Here is a 23127-nt window from a genome sequence, read left to right on the forward strand (position 1 = left end):
CGGGAATATGACTGCAATTTCAAGACCCGTATTTGAAACGGATCGAATTCTGAGCTTCTATTTTAAAGAAGGACGGGGCTCGACTTGCAAATTTCATGCAGATTTCCGTCACTTCCCACCGAGCGTCGTCATTCGTGAATCACGCGGTGGCGAACCTGTTTTTTGGTGAAGGCCACCTTACTAACGTTCATCACACTTTAGAGAACAATATTTATCAGCAATATTTCATCCACACGAAATTTGAAGGACGAAGCTACTGCGTTATCGCGTGTTTTAGCGACATAATCGCATACTTTTATACTCGTTGTTCCTCGTCCCATCGATAGTAGTCTTAAATCTTCTATTCGCAAGGTGTTACGTAGTGTTTTGTTTTTTTCTTTACCGAAATGCAAAGATTCGCGTGATAATCACATATAAAATAAACGATCCCATGGCAATTATCGAACATATCCAGATATTTCCAAATTTTATTTTATTATCAATCTCAAATGCTTTTTTAAATATTGCAATTAAATTATAATATTGTAATAAAGAAAGACTATTAATTTTAGGTTAATAATAAATTTTGTGTAAGTGACCGGACTTAGGTACATGTCATTGAGACATTTATTTTTATTATAGTATATCACTACAATTGTTACAGGTCAATAGATGTCTAAAGAATATTGACTTTAACTCTCCGGAACTGACGCCACAATCTGTACCATAGTTACTGACGCTGGATTTGTAAGCCCATTTGTGTTAATAAAAAGACACTAATTAATTTCAAGTAACTAAAATGACAAAAAATGATTATTAATTGTATTTTTTTTAATGTAAATTTTCAGATGTAACGATCAGACGCAATAATAAAGAAAATCAAATTAACATTTTTAACAAAGAAATTTATAATTGAGTGATAGACCCACGGTTAGCTTCAGAAGATTAAAAAAGCATGTTACAAAGAAGAGTCGCAGTGGAAGTGGAATTCTTTCAAACTCGAAGGAAAAATATTGGCTGTGTGGAAATATCAACGGAAAAGCCTGATCAGTAAGTGCTCAGTGATTCTTTAAAATGATTAGTTCCTACATTTAGATTCAGTGAAGAACTAAAGGCAAGAACCAATCATATTAAAGAGTCACTCAGCGCTCACTGATCAGTTTTTTCTGTATAGAGGGTCATGTAACTTTTTTTTTAGAACGAAAACATGAAAAGTAAAAATGTTTTTGTATGTATGCGGATGTACATATTGTACATACATACACGAGAAGAATAATTTTATTAAAAGATTCAAAATTTTGCTGCACTAAAAAATGTGTGATAGAAACAATCACAATTTTGTTGAAATGTAAATTACAAAAATTTTGTTATGTTTTAATTTAAAAGTTGTGTTGATGTAATCAATATTTGGTCCGGAAAAAATTTTAATTAGACCAATACAATTTATAACATAATAAAAACGTAATAAAACATAACAAATTAAAACACAATAAAAATTTTGGTAATTCACATCAACGAAATTATGATTGTTCATATCAAATATTTCTCTCAGTGTAAATATAAATTAAAAATTATTTTGTTGAAAATTCAAACCGATTGTTGAATATCAAAATTTTTTGCAGCATTTTTTAGTTCCCTACATAATTATTTTTATAATCCAACAAAATTATTTTCAAATCTGTATGCAACAAAATTTTAGATCTTTTCTAAAGCAAAATCGTTTTTCTGTGCACATATATAAAAATATTTTCACTTTTCACGTCATCGCTCTAGAGAAAAAGTTACATGATGATCGATACTCTGAACACAGCCAATGACTCGTGATGAAGCCACTCTCTGTGGTTCCTATGGATTTAGATCATGTTGCGATATGCATTATGCTCTTCTCGCGCGGTGTTTACCGTACAAACGTTCCTGTATTCGCTCATTATGCGAGCAAGCCATTAAGCGGCTTTGACGCACGAACAAAAAGCCGTGTGCCATCGAAGAGCAAATCGAATTAGCGAGCATGATCGCGTCAAACGATACCGTCTATTCATTAAATGGAGTCGCGTACGCGCGAGCGATAGTTTTAGCAATTTATTGACACGTGTCTATAAACGGAGATCACGAACTGCGCGTACAAGATCACGAGAGCGTTTCGTGTGCGACACGCGCAAGTATACGTACAAGACGATCGATATACCACGGATTCGAGATTCTATTCAAAAGAACCATTTTGCTCAAGTATTTAATTAAAAAATTTGATTTCATACAAATCTACAAATAATTCTGTTTTGAACTATTCAAATAATTATGAAAAATGCTGAAATTAATCAGAATGTTAAAACTTTTTAAAGTATTGATCATTATGCTCGAATGTCTTATACAGAAAGAACAGTTTTAAAATATCTAAAAATTTAGCTCTGAAATATAGATCTGACAATAATTTTATTGAACTATCTAAATAATTACTTGTTAGTAATTATTAAGAATTTTTTAACTAATTGTTTATAGAATATTAAAACTCTGTACAGCTTTGCTGATTATATTTGAGCTGATTATATTCCTATATACATATAATTATTTGGAGGTTCAACAAAATTATTTTCAAATTTGTATTTAAATTGTTTAATGTTTCGACAAAACCATCCTTTCCATGTAGGACGCTCAAACTGATTGCTAAAGAATGTCGAAAATTTTTACAACATTGCTCATCATACTCGAGATTTATACGTAATTATTTTGATGGTTCGACGAAATTATTTTCAGATCTATATCTAGCTAAATTTGTCAATACTTTAACAAAATTATTTTTTTCCATATATGATTGGTTCACGACATCTTAAAACTATACTTAAGATGATCTCATTGATAAGAACCAGTTATGGATAACTGCAGTCTCTCTCAGACAATTCGGTAAAAGCATCTCTCGAACACGGAACTGCAACAAGTCACGTGACCTGGAATAGTCGCTTGATTGAGAAAAGCATAGAGTAATCATTGAGGTCCATAAATAGAAGTCGAAGCTCATAAATTTGTGATAGAAACTACCGATCCCTGTCGCGCTCCGCACGCGAGCTGATCTGCATTTTAAGATCCGTCGAACTTTCACTTCGTTAAGCAAATAAGTCGATCGTCGCGCGTCGCGTCGCGTCGCCGCAACGTTTAAAGATATTTCAGCTCGCGACACGACGCGACACCCAGCCGCCACGCGATTCCGTTAGAGAGCTATCTAGCGCGCGAAAGAGAGTTAAGGTCGCCATCGCGCCGAGCGATGCATGACGTCAGCCCGATATTTATGAGCGAGCCCGAAGAAACCAACTTCTCGCGCAAATAAGTTACGATTCGTACTCCAAATAGTCCGTCTTCGTCGTCCATTGCGAACGTTGTTAACCACCGGCAATTACTCCGATATGATATGACAGAGGCCCTCCTCTCTCTCTCTCTCTCTCTCTCTCTCTCTCTCTCTCTCTCTCTCTCTCTCTCTCTCTCTCTCTCTCTCTCTCTCTCTCTCTTCCTTTCGCGTTCAAGGTCCTTCGCGACACTTTTTACGCGAGCCTTTTATTGATCGTGGTGACGAGTTTCCAAGGTAGCACGTGATCTTTGAGGCGATTCTCGGACAATGACATCTCCTGATGGTCAGCCGCAGACGAAACCGTCGAATAAACTTTAACAGCAAAGTGTTTACACGTGCCAACGACACGTTAAATGCGCTCGATAAGGAAAATGTTTTGCACAACTTAAGTGAGTTGTTGTTACAGAAAAATTTACGCGCCATCTTGCTTATTACGGTTTTATGTTTGTTGAATGTCACATTGTTTGGATGCAAAAGTAAAAGAGGTATGTATGTATATCGATGCAGTGTGAAACACTGAGATAAAAGTATCGTATCTATGATTATAATTGCATAGTAAAATAATTATGGTCAGAACTCCATTTTTATAATTACTGCTATAATATTAATAATAATAATTATATCTGTATATATTTGTATACGGAAAAAGAGAATTGATTTTTGTTAAAGAATCTAAAAATTTAGCTAGATACAATTTTGAAAATAATTTTGTTAGATTATCAAAATAATTATGTAGAGCGCTTAAATGAGTAACTAGAATGTAAAACTTTTTACAGCATTGCTTACTAGGCTTGAGATTTCTACGTAATTATTTAGATAGTCCAACAAAGTTATCTTCAAATTGGTATCTAGTTAAATTTTTAGACACTTCAGGAAAATCGTTCTTTTTGCATGCGCTTATAGAAAAGGGTGAGAATGCAGCAAAGTAAAAACGATCGTGATGGAACGAATGACGCAAGGAGGAAATTTTCGATGGAGAAAGAAGTCATGATCGATCAGCTTTCGATGTCGAATGCGATCGCGCGATGCGCGGGTCAACAAAAAATCTTCCGCGAGCAATCGATCGACAGCTAAAAATATACGGCTTTATGCTCTTAATTGAGGATACTTCGAAACACACGGCAAGGGTTTCACGCTATCGTTCGTGGGGTAGTATCGAGTTACGGAAGGTATACTGGCACTTGGAGGGTGTCCCAATCGAGCGCGGGCGAAGGTTTATGCCATGACATAACTCGACAAGCGAATTCTTCGTCACTTCACACTTTACTTGTTAGCGAACTCGTGCGCGCGAGACTATCAGAAAGTTATATCGGCCCTGATTCTAAATAAAGTTCAACACGAGTACTTATACCATTATTACGATAACTCATGAGTACATTTTTTATTTTCGAAGCAACAACGAATAATTGCGTCTTGATTTTGTAAACAAACAAATGAATGCCTTGTAACAATTACAATACATTATATTTTTTTTCTAAATGCGACGAAATTTAAAAATAGATCCTATATTCCTCATAATTCAAAGCAATTCTGTATAATTGTAGCAGTCTGACAGATCGCAATTAAAGCTAACAAGATCGATTAATCTTCTGAACACATAAAATCTATAACACTGACGTTGGGTCTTATAAGACTCGTTTAATCTATGTTAATTAAAAAATACTAATTAATTTCAAAGAAACAAAATTACTCGTATAAAAAATAATAAGTACTCGTATAAAAATAATAAGTATATTTATACAGTATGTAGCGAATGCTAAAGAACATTAAAGAATAGTAAGCATATTTTCATAAGAATAATTCAAATTTGTAGATATATAACATAAGATAGAATTTAATATTTTTTACAAAGAAATTGATAATTGAGTGATGCCCGTTTTCACCAATGAGAAATTTCAATCTCGATTCAATTTACTGTTTATCTTTTTCTAATTCTAATAGAATTTCTAACAGAATTAGAAAAAGATAAACAGTAAATTGAACCGAGACTAAAACTAATTAATTCTAAGAATTAGAAAAAAGTAGACAGTAAATTGAATCGAGACTAAAGCTAATTAATTCTAAGAATTAAGAAAAGATAAACAAACAATTTAAACCACGATTAAAGTTAATCTTATATATAGCGGAGGAATCGGGCCTGAGTTTAACAAACCCATCGTCAGCTCCGGAGGGTTAAAAACTTTTCTAATGAAAAAATCCTATTAACATATTTCGAATTGTAAAAGAAGAAATAGCTAATAAACAATTATATGTAACAATTTTTAATTTTATCGTTGTCTAGATAAGTATGCAATTTAATTTCGCGGCGGGTGAGTCATAGAGATACAATACATGTAAGAAACAATCTAAATTTCGACAAATTAAGCCGACGTAATTTTCCGATAACTTCGAACGCGATAATCGCATTCCCCGAGGCGTTAAAAGAAATCGCCCCAAGAAATTATCTGTGACCTTGAGAGAGCTGGCGTATTCAATTTCATCGGGATGCCAATCATTCCGATTCGCTACAAAGATGGAGGCTTTGCTTACAATTATTGTTAACTGAACAACGAGATAGCGATAAGGCGGAAAGTGACACGCCATACTTTATTCAACTTATATCTTAAATTGTATACGAAAAGCACAATTTTGCTGAAAGATCTAAAATTTTGCTGGCTACAGATCTAAAAATAATTCTGTTGGAAGCTGGTTCCTGGTAATTCAAGCTGGTTGCTAAAATATCAAAATTTTTTCCAGCGTCGCTCATTATTTTTTTAGTTTCCAACATATATAATTATTCTGATGGTCCAGCAAAATTATTTTCAGGTCTGCATCCAGCAAAATTTTAGATCTCTCAACAAAATTGTTCTTTCCATGAACATAATTATTCCGATGATCCAGCAAAATGATTTTCAAATTTGCTTCCAGCAAAATTTTAGATCTTTTAGCAAAATTCTTTCCTATTGTACAAAAAAAAATTTCTGGTTGAAAATAGATAAACCAGATAATATTGATCATATTATTTCTTGTTATTTTGAGAGAGAGAGAGAGAGAGAGAGAGAGAGAGAGAGAGAGAGATATCAGTTATCTCTTATTAATATTTAATACCTAGCAAATGTTCTAATTCATTCTGAGACATGTTACCGTCACATCGTAATTATTCAACTCATCTATCAGCACTATATACATATTTATAATTGTTAATTTGGATTGTTACACGTACTGCTCTATTTTACTTTATGTTATAACATGCATTGTCCTGGGGGAGCTCAGAAGCAGCAGTATTGCTGATATGCCTCGCCATTTGTGTATTCACAATTCACAATAAATTAAATTAAATTAAATATTATATCAATCAGAATTCGGATTACCTCAACTAAAATTATAACAGATTCAAATTAAATTCTACTATGGTCGAAATACTAGATATTGGAATAATACATCTATATGTATCTACAATTTTATCTTAGATGTACAACTGCGCGCCGATTTCGGTCTTGCCACACAATCAAGCTGAAAAATAATAATTTCCTCCAAATTAAATTATAAGATTTTCGATTTAATGTTACTAGCATCTTAAAACTTGTAAAGAAAACTTATTGTGAAAAATATTACCTTAGTCAGGATTTATTTTAGAAAAAATAATTTTATTTCACTTTGATTATTATGTTGTAAGATCGAAAATAATCAACAGTCATATCTGAGATAAAATTTATTTAAAACTTATTATGCCAACATCTAACTTTGACGTAATATTTAAATATATTAATTAATAGATGTTTCTCGTTCACTTAGTTGGCTTATTCATATAAACGGTCCTATTTTAATCATAATACAGAGAAAATTCTAATTTATTCATTTTCAATTAAAATTCCAACCAGACTCTTTTTCCACGTGATTATATAACTTTTCCTCAAGGCGGAAATGTGAAAGGTGAAAAATTATTTCCAATCTCCAACAACAAAATTTTCACTCTTCTCGTTTCCATCTCAGGGAAAAAGTTACATGATTGTATGCACCCTGACAATTCCAACGGATCGACGAATCGCATGACTCGCTTCTTGGCACGTCCGCCATGCATGCAGAGGGTCTAGGGATGAGTAACGAGGGGCGGGCACGCGCGAGGGGAGAGAGGGGGGAGGGGGGGGGGCGCGAGAAGGGGGGACGAAGCGGGGCGTCCACTATATTGATCACTGACCTTTCCTGCGGCCGAATGGCCCGAAGAACGTGCTGTTCTTGCCGATGACGTTATCCTCGATGTACTTGAACAGCTTTGTAATGTCCTCCCCTTTCTTCGCGGCGATCGACTTGACGGGGCGTGGTGGGACCACCTTCTGATTACCGGCCGCGATGACGTTTACGCTCGTGGCGACTGTAGTAGCGGTAGAAGCGGTGATGATGGTGCTGGTACTGGTGGTGACGACGACAGGGTTGCTGGAGGCTACGGTGACGGTGGTGGTGGTGTTGGTCGTGCTCGTCGCGCTCGGCTGGACCGCCTGGAGGCCACCGGTGCAGGTGATCGCGGACCCAGGGGAACTCGCTTCCTCCGCGAGGGAGCCGATCTTACGCTGCGAGCCACCCCAGCCTTTGCCGCAAGAGATCTTCACCGAGCAGCTCATTCTCTCATAGTAATCAGCCCGGAGCGCATAGCAAAGCTTCAATCCTTTATCGTGGTGACGACGACGACGGCGTCACATTCGTGGCTGGACCACTTTCCGGGTGGAAAGGACCCCGCGGGGAGAGGAGGATCCTACTTCGGGACGGTGGCGCGCATCCCTCCGCGACACGCACCGCCTGTCATTTAATTATGTCCGAAAGAGTCTTTAATTTCTAAATTTTTCGAGCCAGTCCTCCCTCTATCGAAGGAGTTGACGAAAAAGAAGAGAAACTGCGAATCTTACGGATCCTCTGCGACTCGCACGTGTCACGTTCGCGTCACTCCGCTCCGACCTCCGACTTTCCCGACGCGAGGAAAACGCTCTCCCCCTCGTGTGCTGGAGAAACTTTCCTCCGCGCTCCGATCTCTCCCGATCAGGACGTTGCGTAAGAATATTCGTAGTCGCGCACACCGGGTGAACGACCGGCGATTTAGTCAAGCCAGGCAAACACCACGCGCGTCCGTGCGCGCGTCAGGCGTCTTCTTCTCGAGCGGTGCCTTTTGAATCAGTCCAGCGTCGACAAGCAGCACCTATAGATGGATCGGGGATCGATACCGATTCGTCGATCGCGCGTACGTCTAAGCTCCCGCGATAATTGCGGCTCACTATTGCGGCAAAGAATAGGCGAGATCGCCAGATGAAACTTTACACGTACAATCTCCTCGTACGGTCGAGGCGAGACTGAATGTCTGGCCGACGACGACGAGCTGCCCGGTTCGCTAATGACGTCACCCGGCCACGCAGGCGCCCGAGAGTCTCGCCATGCTGCGAACGCATCCTCTCCCTCTCCCCGTCGAGGTCTCTCTCTCTCTCTCTCTCTCTTCCTCTCTTTGAGAAACGAAGCGCGCGTCGCACGATATCGCGTCGGCTGGGATACTCGCGGCGCAATTGCCGCGAACGTAACGAGAGTGTCTTCTTCTTATCGCGTCGCGCTCACCGAGTCTGTTTGTCAACGGTGATTTTTCACCGACGAATGCGGGGCGCGTAGCCGTCGCTCCCACAACCCGCAACGACCTCGACGTCCTCGACGAGACTCGCGGCTTGCGCGCCCCACGAACATGGCGGTTCGGCTTCGAAGTCTCTCAGGACACAGTCTTGCATAGGATCTATTCACGCGGCTCGGATTAACTACCTATACGTTCCCCTATCGATCGTATTGTAACGTGATTTTTGCGCGATTAAAATTGCAACGGTGTTTTCACGGCGATCCATAACGCGGCTGATCGATCTTACGAAAGGATAGCCCCTTCGCCTCGGAATTAATTAAACAAGATTGATGTACACACGAGAGCGATTGATCCGAGATTCCGCCCGGTTATTCCGCTTTCCGCGAACAGCACTTCCGGTAATCTCAGGCTAATATTATGCTATAGCCAGTCAAGAGATTTGAAAAATTTATCCGAATCACAATGTATCTCTTATTCGCTTAATATATTTTACTCTATTAAAATCAGGGATGGGAAGTAACTCGTTACTTGTAACGAAGTTACAGTTAGAGTTACTTTTTTTCAGTAACTGTAACTTAACTTCGTTACTTTCTTTCCATCTGTAATTATAATTTAACTTAGTTACATCTTTTAAGTAACTAGTAACTAATTTAATAGTTACTTTCATAGTTATTTTATATATTTTAAACTTATTTGTCCACGGTAGTGTCCACTTGGCGCTACAAATACTTCGAAACATTTGATTAATCAGATGAAAGAAATTTAATTAAAGCGTTCAATGAACTCTTGTACCTGTTTGGTCTATATTTTGAGATCTAATGGAATCTGCCAATCAAATACAAGAGCGCTCAATGAACGGTTGTAGACCATTTTGGATTAGTGCTGGAATTTATTTGCAACTTTTAGCCGAATAGAAAAAGAATTTTTTTTTACAAAAAACATTATATATGTGTGCTATTTCATATTCATATTCATATTCATATGTGTTTATATTACTTTAACGAAAAACGTCTTTGCCATATAATTTTTTTATCTTTTTGAATAAAATTGGATAACATGTAAATTTAAGCCAGTCTTTTTCTTTTAATTGTCCTAGGCATTACTCTGATGACCCCGTGTATTATCCTTGTTTAATATTAGGTAAAAAACAAAGGTAAAACGATACATGAAGGACAGTTGGATAACGTTTCTGAATACAGTCTTAATGATATCGATACTACCAATAAAAATTCCGATGAAAAAAGTAACTTAAAAGTAACTTAAAGTTACTTTTTCAGTAACTGTAACTGTAACGAATTACTTTTCAGAGTCAATAACTCTTGTAACGGTAATTAATTACTTTTACAAAGTAACTTTCCCATCCCTGATTAAAATAAACTTAGGCATCAAAAATAGCTTTAACCGAATAGATAGCCTTCCTTGTTTATTTGAATAAACTTACAATTAGTATTCATTCAATTTTATACGACCTTAAGTAATTTTGAGTTCTTGAAATTTATTTAGCCCTTAAAATTAATTAGTGCTTTTAATTAACATAAATTAAATGGATCCAGCATCAGTAACTGCGTTTTTTTTATAAGATCATTTTCGAAGGGATAAGTTATATTGTATCGTACATGTTTCTCGAATTCTTGAATATCTTTTAAATTTTATAAGTAGAACTAAGAAACGAGAACTTGAAATAACAGAATAATACATACTGTATTTAAATATTAAGTACTTATTTCAAGTATTTAAAACGTTTATATAGCCATAAATCTATCATAAGTTTATTACAAACTTTATAGTATTCTTTGAAAGAAAATAGATTTGTGTTTTGAATACACATAATGACAAATTTTTCTAAAATTTATATATTAAATGTATTAAATATATTTTAAGACTATTATCAAGAAAATATTCTCTGTTAAAAATAATTGTTATTTACAAGAAAAAATTAAATAATCGCTTTTCTTAACAATAGAATAATATTTTTCTGTTCGAACCTGAAATTGCTTATAAATTCAAATAGTATTTCAGCATATGACACATTTGATTTTAGTTTTAAAATATTCATCGATCATTGTGTATTTTAATAATAAGTAGATGATAATTTAAATAATCGAACCTTGATATCTTTTAAATGGAATTATTTAACTCAAATATTTCTAGTGTTTATAAAACACACATTCTCTAAATATCAAATTTAAATTTTTGTAATTCTGATTAACTCATTGTAAAACCATATCTTTATACATACGATATATGTATATATATAATTTATATACATATATATATATATTCATGTATATAACTTAAGCAGAACAAAAAGTCATTATGATCAAAATGGCGTCAAAATGGCTCCAAAATGATTATTAAAAGTCACTTCACAATTCATTTTAATTTCATTTTGACTTCATTTTATCGTGACCTGTTGTTCTGCTTGGAAACGTATTATGCGCAACTAAAGGAAGATAAAACACTAATATTCACTAATACAGTAACATTTACCATTGTTATTCTTTTTGAACTCAGTTTCTTCAGCTTGTAAATAATGTGTATTGTAAGTCTGATGTGAAATCGCAACCGCGTTATTTCCTTTTAATAGTTTTATTATTATAATCATGTTATTCTACCAATACTTTTTTCAGTTCTTTCATTTATCCATGAACAAACAAGTTTACTAAACCACCTATCTTGATAAATATGTTAACATTTACAGCAAATATCTTCAGCAAAATATTTTATTTTATGATTTAAAGATGTCTATTGTAATATACTAAATTTTGACAGGAATTATAGATTTAAAGACTTTAGAAATCATGCGCTATATATCTTTTCTAGAAAAACATATAAGAACAAAAATCGCTATTAATTTTAAAAGAGCCAAACGATAAAAATTTATTAAAAAATAAATTCTTATACATCGTTAGATATCAAAGGAGTAATGGTAACCTAATTCTTTGGGTCAAATAATATTTTATTATTTTTAACCTTCATGTGTATCAAAATGTAAATCAATTCATTTATATGATTGCATTGTTTAGTTTCAAAATAAACAACATTTATATTAATATATGCACTTAGTAAACAATAAACTGAATGTAGGTCAAATTAATATATTTTCTTGAATTTAAATTGATTAGCTCCATTGTTTTAGTTAAATTATAAGTATAATATAATAATAATTATATGAACCGACATATATTTCAAGTAAAAGCAATGGCGACGTATAAAAATGACTAAAAATGATTCAGATTGAATACAATTAGATGTTATAAATTTAACAATGTAATAATATGTAGAATTATCAATTGAATAAATTTTTTCTAGTGACCCAATTAATCGAACTATTTTCAGAATTAAAATATTTCTACTAAAATACGACGCAGTTCGATTGATACTTAATCAGGAATCACTAATTATAAAAAAAAGATTCTACCGTTCTACCGTCCGCTTCGCTCTTTCTAAGCAAATAACCACCACAGGGGTTATACGACCTTACGGCTTCTGGCCTCGTGAGAGCTGCGAGACGTTTTATCGAAGGCAGAGATACGGCTAACCCAATTAAAATGTTTAATCGACGTCCTCCCTTCCCTTGCTTATCGTGCATGTCACCACAATAATATGATGACAAATTGAATCGACGCAGCACAGGCGTAACGGAAGAGAGTAAGATAGATTTCACGAAATCAACAGATAATGATACCGTACATATGTTTATATCATCGACAGCTGCTCCCCACGTGACACACGTATACGGATGTCTCTTTAACAGCTGAATAATTATCAATTCTCTTTATTTTATTTTATTCTGTCGGATAGATAATCGGTGTGGTCGAAGTCAAACGTCGAACTCGCGCGACAGCAACATTCAAATCACCGTGTATTGATCATACAGTAATTATGAACAAATATAGGGGGACTTGAAAAAAAAACTGTCAAAGAGAAGCGTCAGTCAAATGAAGAGGAATTCAATAAATCCAGAAAACGATACATTCTCTCGCAGAGGCGCATTTTTTTTTTAAACTCACGTTGTCGAAGCTTGAAGCGCTTTTGGAGTGATTTTAAAAAATTCTTTATATTTATGTATATATACACGGTGTTTCTCTCTTATAACATGTGGGCATAATTTTAGAAATAAATAACAAAATAAAAAATGACAAAAAATTTATACAAACATACGTACTATCTAACCTTATATTTCCGAATTATTTATAAATTTCGTGATTCATTAATTCTCGTTATAAACCGACCTGGCATAGCATCTTGACACATTTCTGTCTTTAATTAATAGTAAACATTTTAAATTAAATTGATAATAAATCTAGACAGAATCAGCTACGCCAATAAATTCACATATTGAACAAGTGTTTATTATGGATTTTTTATGTTACTTTTATATCCTGAATTAATTTCTGAAATTATGCCCACATAAAACATCCTGTATATATGGTGACCTACGTAAAATATGACAAGTCAATAATTCAAAAAATATGGAAGATGCGGAAAAACGTTTAAAAATGGAACAGTTTCGAGGGACGTATTTTGGCCACGTTATTTTTTCTAGGTAGAGGCGCCAAAAAGATATGAAAGCCATCATTTTTTTAAATGGAAATGATTTTTTTACATAAAATAATTCCTTAATTATTCTATACATAAAAGTATTAAGATAGAGATATAAAGAACTTATAGTTTACGAAATATTTTATACTTTATTCTAGCACATAATGACATGAAATGTTAATTATCACGTAAACTATTAATTTTTTAATAATCGTAAAAATTTTTTTAATACTTTTTTGAATAAAATAATGAGATGAATCAATTAATGTAAAAAAAAATATATAGTTGCTTTAAAAAAAATGCAATATGTATAATTTTTTAAGTAAGCAACTATGTGTTTTCTCTACACCAATCAATTCATCAATTCCATTTAAAAAGATGAAGATGATCTTTTTTTGCTGCCTCCATCTAGAAAGAAAATAATGTAACTAAAATACATTCCTCTCGAAATTGTTCCACTTCTGTGTAAAACGTTTTTCAGTATCTTCCATATTTTTTGTCATCACACTTTATATGGTTTACCCTATGTATGTCATTTACATTTTTTAATGATTCCTTTGAAGCATCATTAATGCATTTACCAATTCTGTAACATGTCCTGCATAAAATTACGATAAAATTAGTGTGTTAATTATATTATCGAGTATTTTGCGCTTCACTTCATAAACTCGTTATGGTCCAGTTTTCTCTCCTAAAGTAACAATTAATTCCGTTCGATCAGACATTTCGCTACACTAACTAATTTTGAATCTTAATTAGGCAAAATATATGTGCTGTAATACACGGCGCTTTCATCGTTCCCCTAAATGAATATTGTGCAGTTGGAATTTATCGGCTCTACGTACAACCCTCCTAAAACTCACCATGGTAACAAAACTCGCCAGCGAAACTTCAGACACTTCAGTTTCGATTTCGATTCCAGGCTGAAAAGTTCGGATAGATTCACGCTTTCGGTCTCACACGTGTAATCTCGCCACCGTAAAAAGAAACCACACTTCTTAGATTTTACCTCAAAAAATATCCAAAATGTTTAAGTTTCAACACCGCGCTACTCCGGAGGATCTCAAGCTCGCCGCGTCTATAGAACGCAAACGACAAACCGAAGAAGCGAGGAAATTACGCATCTTTAACCCTCGCATTAGAAAAATTGGGGTAGGAATTCGATCCCAATTTTATCAACAATTCTACCATTTTATTTCAATCGAATCTACTTTAATTTTTAATTTTATCAACTTGCACCTTTCTGATTAATTAAGAAATTACTTTGTAGTAATATATATTAACATTATTATAATCCATTCTCGACCAAATTAATTTTATTTTGTATATTTTGCTGCTTCTCTTTAATTTGTAAATTAAAATAGAAATTCAGTCCCGTGATTATTCTGTTACGTTTAGTGTTAGTATAGTGAATTCGATCACTTGCATTATAATAGATTAGTGCATACTAAAAGCTGCTATACATGAAATTAGCAAAATTAAATATAAAAGCATACAAATGTTTTAAAATTTAAACTATTAAACTCAATAATGATACTGTCATATTTAACAGAATATACATATACTATCGTCAAAGCTGATTATATTATGTCACTGCGTATTTAAATATTTTATATATAAAAATTCTCAGTTGAAAAATTATGTTAAAAATATGTTTCATATGTCTCAAACAGTCCACTTAATTTTTTCTGTTAATGTGACACGAAATGAATATGTTAAAAATTAACAAAAATAATATGCGAATAAATGAACACATTGACATTTATAAATAAGCTGTTAAAGCAAATTTTTTCAGTAAAATTAACATTTATTTTATTTGTTTATCTTAGAATTTACGTTTTAAAATTTATTATTTTTATGTTATTTATATATATTTATTTACTTATAAATTATATTATTTTAAAAATAAGAAATATTGAATATCAATTTGATTCAAAACAAGTAAATAATATAAATTGCTCACTGCAGTTATGTTAAAAATTAACACTCGAATATATTAAAAATTCAATACGAAATTTTTTAAGATGGAAATGAATTGGTTTGAACACAAATGCAAAATTTTGCACTGTATATCAAGCTGTACTCTATCCAATGCGAGTGACCGAATTCACTATTAGACTTTCATATCTTATTCTGATCGCATAGACTTGAATTCTTAATTCAGTCGTTCTATTAACTTACGTCCTCCTAATTAATTAAAAAAAAATACTTCGTACTAATATTTACCATTAAATTTGTTACAACCCACGCTCGATTAAAGTGATTTCGCTTCATACATTTTTCTTGATATCTCGTAAATGCCATAAGCATCATTCGATAGAACGCTACACACGACACTTGATTGATCTAAACGTCTGGGAAGTTGTTCGCTTCAATGCGATAGGATTCGCGCGGATTGTTTCCCTGACATTTGCAGATAGACAAGGAGTTCTTGGATAGGCAAGTCGAGGAGAAGAAGCAGCAGCGCGAGTGGGAACGGGCGAAAGAATGCCAATTGGATGAGGCTCTCATTCGCAGCAGCGAGCACGCCGCGTATTTGGAGAGACGGCAGGAGGAGGTAATTGAGTGCTGTCAATGACGATAATTACACCGGGAATGTCCGCTCGATACTCGAGCTGGTACTCGGTAATTTCGATGTTACACGTGTCGTCGAATTAAAAACTTTATCGATCGAGAGAGCGAAATAACTCAGCTTCTCTGTTTGCAGGAGAGACGAAAGATAAACAAGGAGATCGATTCCTTCCGACGTTTCCATCAGCGAGCGGAGGACCGGCGGGATTACGATTTATATGACCCCGAGGCATTAAAGAAATCGCTTCCTGCGCGCGTGGACGACAATGGCGACGATCCGAACTTGGGAGCAGCGTCCGCTCAGAAGTGCGTAAATAGCCAAGATTAATACCACCAACAATATAGTGGTGCAACCGGGAGAAAAGCTTCGGAGAGGTTTATCTTGGACTTTCCAGAAGAAGATAAAAGAACGTGCTTGCGAAACTCGTTTATTCTGTTTCTTGCACTCTCGATGTTTCGTCTTTCATAACGCTTAGTACAAGCGATGATTTTCCAGTTATTTATTACGATTGATCATTCGTGTCTGGATTCATTTTCAATACTAAATAATGTCTTTATCCTTTCCTTTTTTTAAATTACAGCCTTACAAATACTTTCTAAAAATGTTCAAATATATGTAAGAATTACTTATTAATTTCTGTATAGTTTGAAAAGTGTGCAAAAATTACACTGAAAAGAACTAAATTTTAATAATTATTTGATTGAATAGTTTTAAGTAAGTATTTACTAAATATATAAACATATATTTAGTAAATATATTTATTTAATACAATAACTATCAATTTAATTTAACTATCATTTTTTTTATTCAGTAAATATTTATTTACTGTAAATAAATGTTTGCTTAGTACTATTTAAAGAAATATGCATTAAGATTTAAGTAAATGTACAATGTATTTTAAATGATTCGTACAACTATTGGTCTCTAGCCTTTCTTTTTTTCTTAAATGCATAATTTTACAAATACTTTAACATCTTTAGAAAATACTTGTAAGATTATGTATTAAAAAAAAAGAACAGAAATTATTATTTAGCAATTTAGTTAAATGCTCCTAGCATTAAAAAAAAAAAGAAATATATACGCAGGACATGAATGATCCATCGTGTGTATTAAGAATTAAGAATCTTGTATATAAAATGCCAAAGCTATCGTGGGAAGGATTCATTTCTATATACAGTCTGTAAACCACGGCTATCGTGCGTACGGTATAACAATATTTTTCCTCTCCGTGTTCGTTGTAAAAGATCTTGGCGCGGATAATAATTTACCCCGCAGCCTGCTCACCCTGGCGCAATGGTAATGAGCGTAACGCCGCGGAAGAGAAAAGAAACGATGAAATATTACGGCTGCCGCAGGTTCGAGGGCGAGGATCGCAATCTTCCCGAGCGATTGAAAGCGCAGAAAGAGCAGATGCGTTGGTGGATACAGAGACAAAAGGAGGAACGCGGAGCGGCTGAGAAGGCGCGACGAGACGCCGAGGATGCCTATCAGGAAGTCGTCCTCTCCAGGGACAAGCGCGCGGCGACGTTGGCACGGATGGAGGAGGAATGTCGGCGAAGGTTGAACGAAGCCACAGCGATATTTAATCGCGCTCTGGTACAGGGAATCCTCTCTGTTCGCACCTTTAACCCTTCATTACTCGCGTGGGATGTCTAAGGGGATCCAACCTTATAAATCCACTAAATGTATGAATACTATTTATACATATTATTATATTTAACGTAAATCGTTTTACAATTTTTACAAAATTATTTTCGTTTATTTTTATCTAAAGGACGCGTGAAATAGTATTAATTTTCATTTAATTTTGTAAATTATCAAAGAGAATAATGAAAATTGAAATACAATGTTGGGATGACAGAAACATCCCACGCAAGTAATTATATTTAAAAACCGTGCGAGTAATATAGAGTTAATTTGCAATTGACCGGTGAGTCTCTTGGATTCATTCAACTATAAATCTCTTTGTCAATAATGTCAAACACAATTTAATTTTTTTATGTTATATCTGCAAATTTTCTATTTGCAAAGATTTTTATTTTTTCTCATTTTTTTCATTTCTATTAAAATATATTTACAATTATAGTATCCTTTAGTATTTTTTAGTATTTTTACACGAAAAGAATGATTTTGCTGAAGCACGTAAAAATTAAGCCAGATACAGATTTTAAAATAATTATAGACCATCGAAATAATTATATAGGAATCACTTAAGATTGATGATAATGCTACAAAGAATTTTGACACAATTTAGCATCAGCTTCATCATTCAATATAATTATTTAGATGGTCCAACATAATTATTTTCAGATCTATATCTAGCTAAATTTTTAGATATTTTAACATTGTTTTTTCCATATAGTATATGTCATATATACTAACATATTTTTAAAAATATATTATAGATAATTTAGTATGTTTTTAAAAATTACTTAATATTTATTATTTTTTTTTTGTAATTTTGGCTCTATGAAATTACTTAGTGCTTTTTAATTAACATAAATTAATTAGCTTTCACAAATCCAGCATCAGTAACTATATTATGAATTTTGACGTTAATTTCAAGTTAATCTAGATCCAATGCAAGAAAGAAGACTCAATTTTGTTTTAATGAACCAGATAAAACCAATTGTATGATCTCCAAAATAATTCTGGTTTCATTCCTAATCAATGTGAAGCAGCAGCTGCTGTTATTTCGCGTTCTAGGGACTCCGCCGCTTTTGCTTTCGCGTCTTCTACCGATAAAAAATGGATTCCTTTGACCGATTTGATCTCTGGGCGGAGGTAGAAGTCGAATGAAAACCGGGTCCGGCGAGTAAGATGGATGTTCGAAAGGGGTAACGTTTTTTATTAAGCCACTTCGTGGAAAGAGTGGAGTTTTTTAGTCGACTAACGCGCTTGATCATGTCCGATAGAAGATACGAACACGTCTATATTTGAATACGCGCCCACTTATATCCAATGAAGCGATCGATCCGAGCATTGTTACGTTTGACATGATGGTGTTGACACATTAGAGATTAGAACATGCGCTACCCATCTGTTTGTTCTCGATTTCAATCTTCCTAATATATATATGTAACTAAATAGGATTAAGAAGATGTATCAGGGTTCGTTTTTCTTTTGTGTGTTGGCTGTTTTTCTTTTAGGAAAATTCCGGACTGATACATATAAAAGCTATACCGCAGAAAAATCTAAATCTGTTTACGTATTAAAATTATATTATATTTATGTATTTGTTTACTTACTCATAAATTTGCTATTTTAACACTAAGATATTTAATTTAATACAAAATATTCAGATAATAATTACATTACGTTAAACTAAGTATGTTAGAAATTCAACACAAAAATTTCAACAAACATCAATTTTACTAGAATTCTTATTTTTATCAGAATAATTATATCGATCAAAATTCTAATTATCTCAACGAAAATTCTAGTATTTTCAAGAAAGTTTTGATTCACCCATTTTCCACCAGAATTATTATTTAATCCAACCAGATCGTTTTCTTAGTGCATATAATATTTTTTATTTTTAGGTGACTATTTCCAAATAAAAAAGATTCTATTGAATGACACAAATAAATACTAACCTGAAATTTTTTAAACAATATTTCATGCATTTAAATATTACAAAACTACAACAACTATATGAACAGAATTAAAACAATTATAATATATACGTCTGTCGTATATACGCCAGAATGCTTTTTTCTTTTTCAGAGGTTGTTCTGTGATATTAACTTTCTCACAGAGAATAAATATGATCAAAAAGCGCTTATAATAATAAACCAACCACAGATACAACGTAATAAAAAACACCGCGCTACGTTTTTGCGCAGTCCACATGCATTTTAGCTCGTCGCGGGATATAAAAATCGCCTACGCGATTCTCTCGTAGTAGATGAATAAACTTCATGACATCATCGTGCAAAGTGCTATGATAATTTGCTCCGATAACCACAATGAAGTTGCCGTGTCGATTTCTTTTTTATTCCTCTCTCTACTTCTTCCAGCTGTACTTTAACTCAGCATTAATCCCTCTCCCTTACCAGGTTCGCGACCGTTTCCCTGGCCCTTATATCCTTCAATGCTCCGCGATGGTTTCGCGGAATTTATTTCCGCTCGATTGCAGGCCGAGGAGCAGCAGCATCGCCGTCACTGTGAAGCCGTTCAAGATGAGGAGGACAAGAAAGCGGAAATCTATAATCACGTGACTGGAGATTTCCTCACCGAGGCTAGGGAACAGGCCGAGAGCACCCGCGGTCCGCACAAGCCGTTGACGGACCGATACAAGGGCATGACTACAGACGAGTTGAAGGTCTTCAGAGATGCTCAGATGCAACAAATGGAGGAGATTCATGTTAGTATGAGCGGAGGAATTACGCTTTAACGTATCACAATCCTATCAATCTACACTGAGAAAAAATTTAAATCTTAATATACATTTTTTCAATAGTATATATTAACATGTACTTTTAGTAAATAAATATTTACTAAAAAAATATGATACTTAAATCAAATTAATGGTTCTTGTACCAAATGAATGTACGTTTACATTTAGTAAATATTTAGTTAGTACTATTCAAATAAATATTTATTAAAATTCAATACATTTTTTCAGTGTAGTTTCTTTTAGCTGTTTTAATATAATGGAAGAAGTTAAAAAGGAGCCAATTCGAGTAAAATTTTATAAATCAGATATAATTTATACATATAAACGTATTGTAAATAACACTAACCAGTATACGCTGACAGTAGACAAAAATTATGTATACGTCATTGATTATAATTGACTTCACGGCTGATTCATAGTTACACGCATTATTAATATACATATGTTTAAAGTAAAGTTCTTTTATTTGATGCAATGATGTATTTCAAATATTCATCGCATCGGCCCTTATAAATCTACCCAGAGTTATTAACTTTAAGAATGCACGGAAACTCGTTTTTTATAGAAAATCAAATCGGAAGAGAAACGTATCAACGAGACTTGGGATCGCTTAATGGATTCGCACCTTCAAACTGCATACTCGTATGATCGCGAGTTAAATCAAAAAAAATCGTAAGATTCTAAAATAATTTAATATTTAATTCTTTTTATTTAAATATTAAAAAAAAATATATTTAAGTGTATTTTATATAACGAAATTATATTTAATGATTTATATTTTGAAAAAAAAACCATGATATTTTTTTTTAACTTGCTCTTAAAAGTTCTTCGATGGTAATCAATTTTTTTATATTCAATATTTGTACACGTAAACAACCCGTTAAATGTTACATTGTATTTATATTCCTCTAGGGAGCTCAATAAAAAAATTGCGGAGGAGAATTTGCGGCTTAGCAACAGAAGCAACATCAAGAATACCTGAACCGCTTCGTTTATAAGCATCAACCAACACCCGACTTCTATGAGCAGTTTAATAAAGGAACACGTTGAATGCAATCGCAATTTTTGCGTATAATGTACTTTTTAAAGGGAGAAAGATCAATGTAATGGTTACAGTATAGACTTGCATAACGCAAGATGCATGGTGTATAAGAGAATCGACCAATCAAAATTCTTATCCGTAAAATGGTCAGAAAAGAAGCATTCTGATTGATTATTTCGCTTATGCACTATAATGCGTTAAAAAACTTCAAATATAAGTAAAAAATAATTTTGTAGATATATTTTTGTCTTTCTCTTTTGTAGGTCGAGCCACCAAATCCTACTACACCGATGGAGTAGATGCGCATAGACTTTTCAGTTATCTACAAATACTTTATATACATATATATAGTTGTACAAAAATTATAATTAATAAAATATATTTTAATTTATAAATTAAAATTGAATTTATAATTAATGAATATAAAAGAATTCATTATTATCGAAGAATTTTTAAAGGAGCAAGTTAAAAAAATCATGATTTTTTCAAAATATACATCATTAAAAATAATCTTACACCTTTTACTTACACCTCTATGGGCAAAAATCGGCCTTTCTTTTTAATATCCTCCTTTATACTACAAAACATTTGTACTTGCATCAAAACAAATGCCAAATATTTTTACCGTGTAGAATCCCTTCGTATTTTTCATTTTTTCTAGCGTTACAAAGAAATTAGAAAGCAAAATTAACTCTTCAAAAATCTTATAAAAGATTTTCTAGATATTTGAAACATTATTATTATTCTATTATTTTTATACTTATTGAAGAAAATTGTAACTGTCGGTTTGTGATTATTTTTAGAGAAAAATTTACGCGGAAAATGGCGAAATATAATGGACTATTTAAAAAAAAAGAGGTAAAACGTGAGAAATCCCACAGGCCTGACAAAAACAGAAATATATATATTTCGATGAATTAAAAAAATTTCTCATGCCAACGGTGAAGAACGAAAGGTTAACTATCATAAGAAGCGACAAATTATCAATGATAATGCTAAACTTTGACCTTGTTTTAGTGTTCCCACGAACATTTTGTCGCGAAGGAAGGTGAGAGGGCGAGAACAATGCTGCAGGAGGATGCCCTGCCAGTCCTAGAGGAGTACCATTAAACACGGCGCGTACAAAGAGTGCCTGTTCGAATAATGATTCGAGACAGCTGTGCGAGCCCTTTGACAACGAAAAAGACAGTTTCCTGGGCAAGTATACTACTCGGTGGTTTGCCATTATCTTCTTAGAGGAGCTACGAGCGTACGAAAATTTTTCGATTCTGTCAAGGATCGAACCTGGGACCTCTAGTATAGCAGACCAGGGCTGCGCTCCGTTTCACGCATGATGCGCATGATGTATTATTTTATCTTTCTTTAATTCGGTGAACAACAAGGATAAAAGGATATGACATGCGGATCATGCGTGAAACGGAACGTACCTCAGGGCACCTATCATGGAACAAAGTCGGAATGGATTCCGATCGGAATTATTCCGTTTTCCACAGAAAAACACAATAGGAATCTAAGGAATAATTGAGTAATTCCGATTTTGTTCCGTGATAGATGTCCACTGCGCTGTCCGCCATAACAGCTCGCGCTCTTTTAATTTAACCTGTTTCAATATCTTCTTAAAGAGATTAATTATCTTTACATGTTTTAGTGGAAATTTCGACAGTGCAAA

The 23127-nt window shown here is 33.7% G+C and overlaps 2 protein-coding genes across 3 annotated transcripts in view; one reads left to right on the forward strand and one right to left on the reverse strand.

The window, feature by feature from the left end:
* The window catches only part of LOC108768847 (uncharacterized), a 93269-nt gene extending 84546 nt beyond the window's left edge, over positions 1-8723 (reverse strand). The window contains exons 1-2 of one of the 2 annotated variants that reach the window (XM_018519486.1): positions 8609-8723; positions 7494-8483 (exon numbers count right to left, since the gene is read on the reverse strand). In XM_018519486.1, coding sequence (XP_018374988.1) covers positions 7494-7914 — 421 coding nt within the window. In that variant the 5' untranslated portion in view covers positions 7915-8483; positions 8609-8723. Of the gene's footprint in view, positions 1-7493; positions 8484-8608 lie in introns of those variants that run through there. The other variant, XM_018519487.1, reaches the window with a different exon arrangement.
* Positions 8724-14386: 5663 nt separating this feature from the next.
* LOC108768773 (RIB43A-like with coiled-coils protein 2) lies at positions 14387-21787 on the forward strand. Its single transcript, XM_018519336.1, is given in 9 exon segments — positions 14387-14597; positions 15862-16002; positions 16153-16322; positions 17373-17613; positions 20156-20383; positions 20982-21088; positions 21329-21366; positions 21369-21468; positions 21722-21787. Coding segments are annotated over 8 exon segments (1149 nt in total). The 5' UTR covers positions 14387-14471; the 3' UTR covers positions 21467-21468; positions 21722-21787.
* The last annotated feature ends 1340 nt before the right edge of the window (positions 21788-23127 follow it).

This window comes from Trachymyrmex cornetzi, unplaced genomic scaffold (genome assembly GCF_001594075.2).
Source record: "Trachymyrmex cornetzi isolate Tcor2-1 unplaced genomic scaffold, Tcor1.1 scaffold83, whole genome shotgun sequence".
Taxonomy (NCBI): domain Eukaryota; kingdom Metazoa; phylum Arthropoda; class Insecta; order Hymenoptera; family Formicidae; genus Trachymyrmex; species Trachymyrmex cornetzi.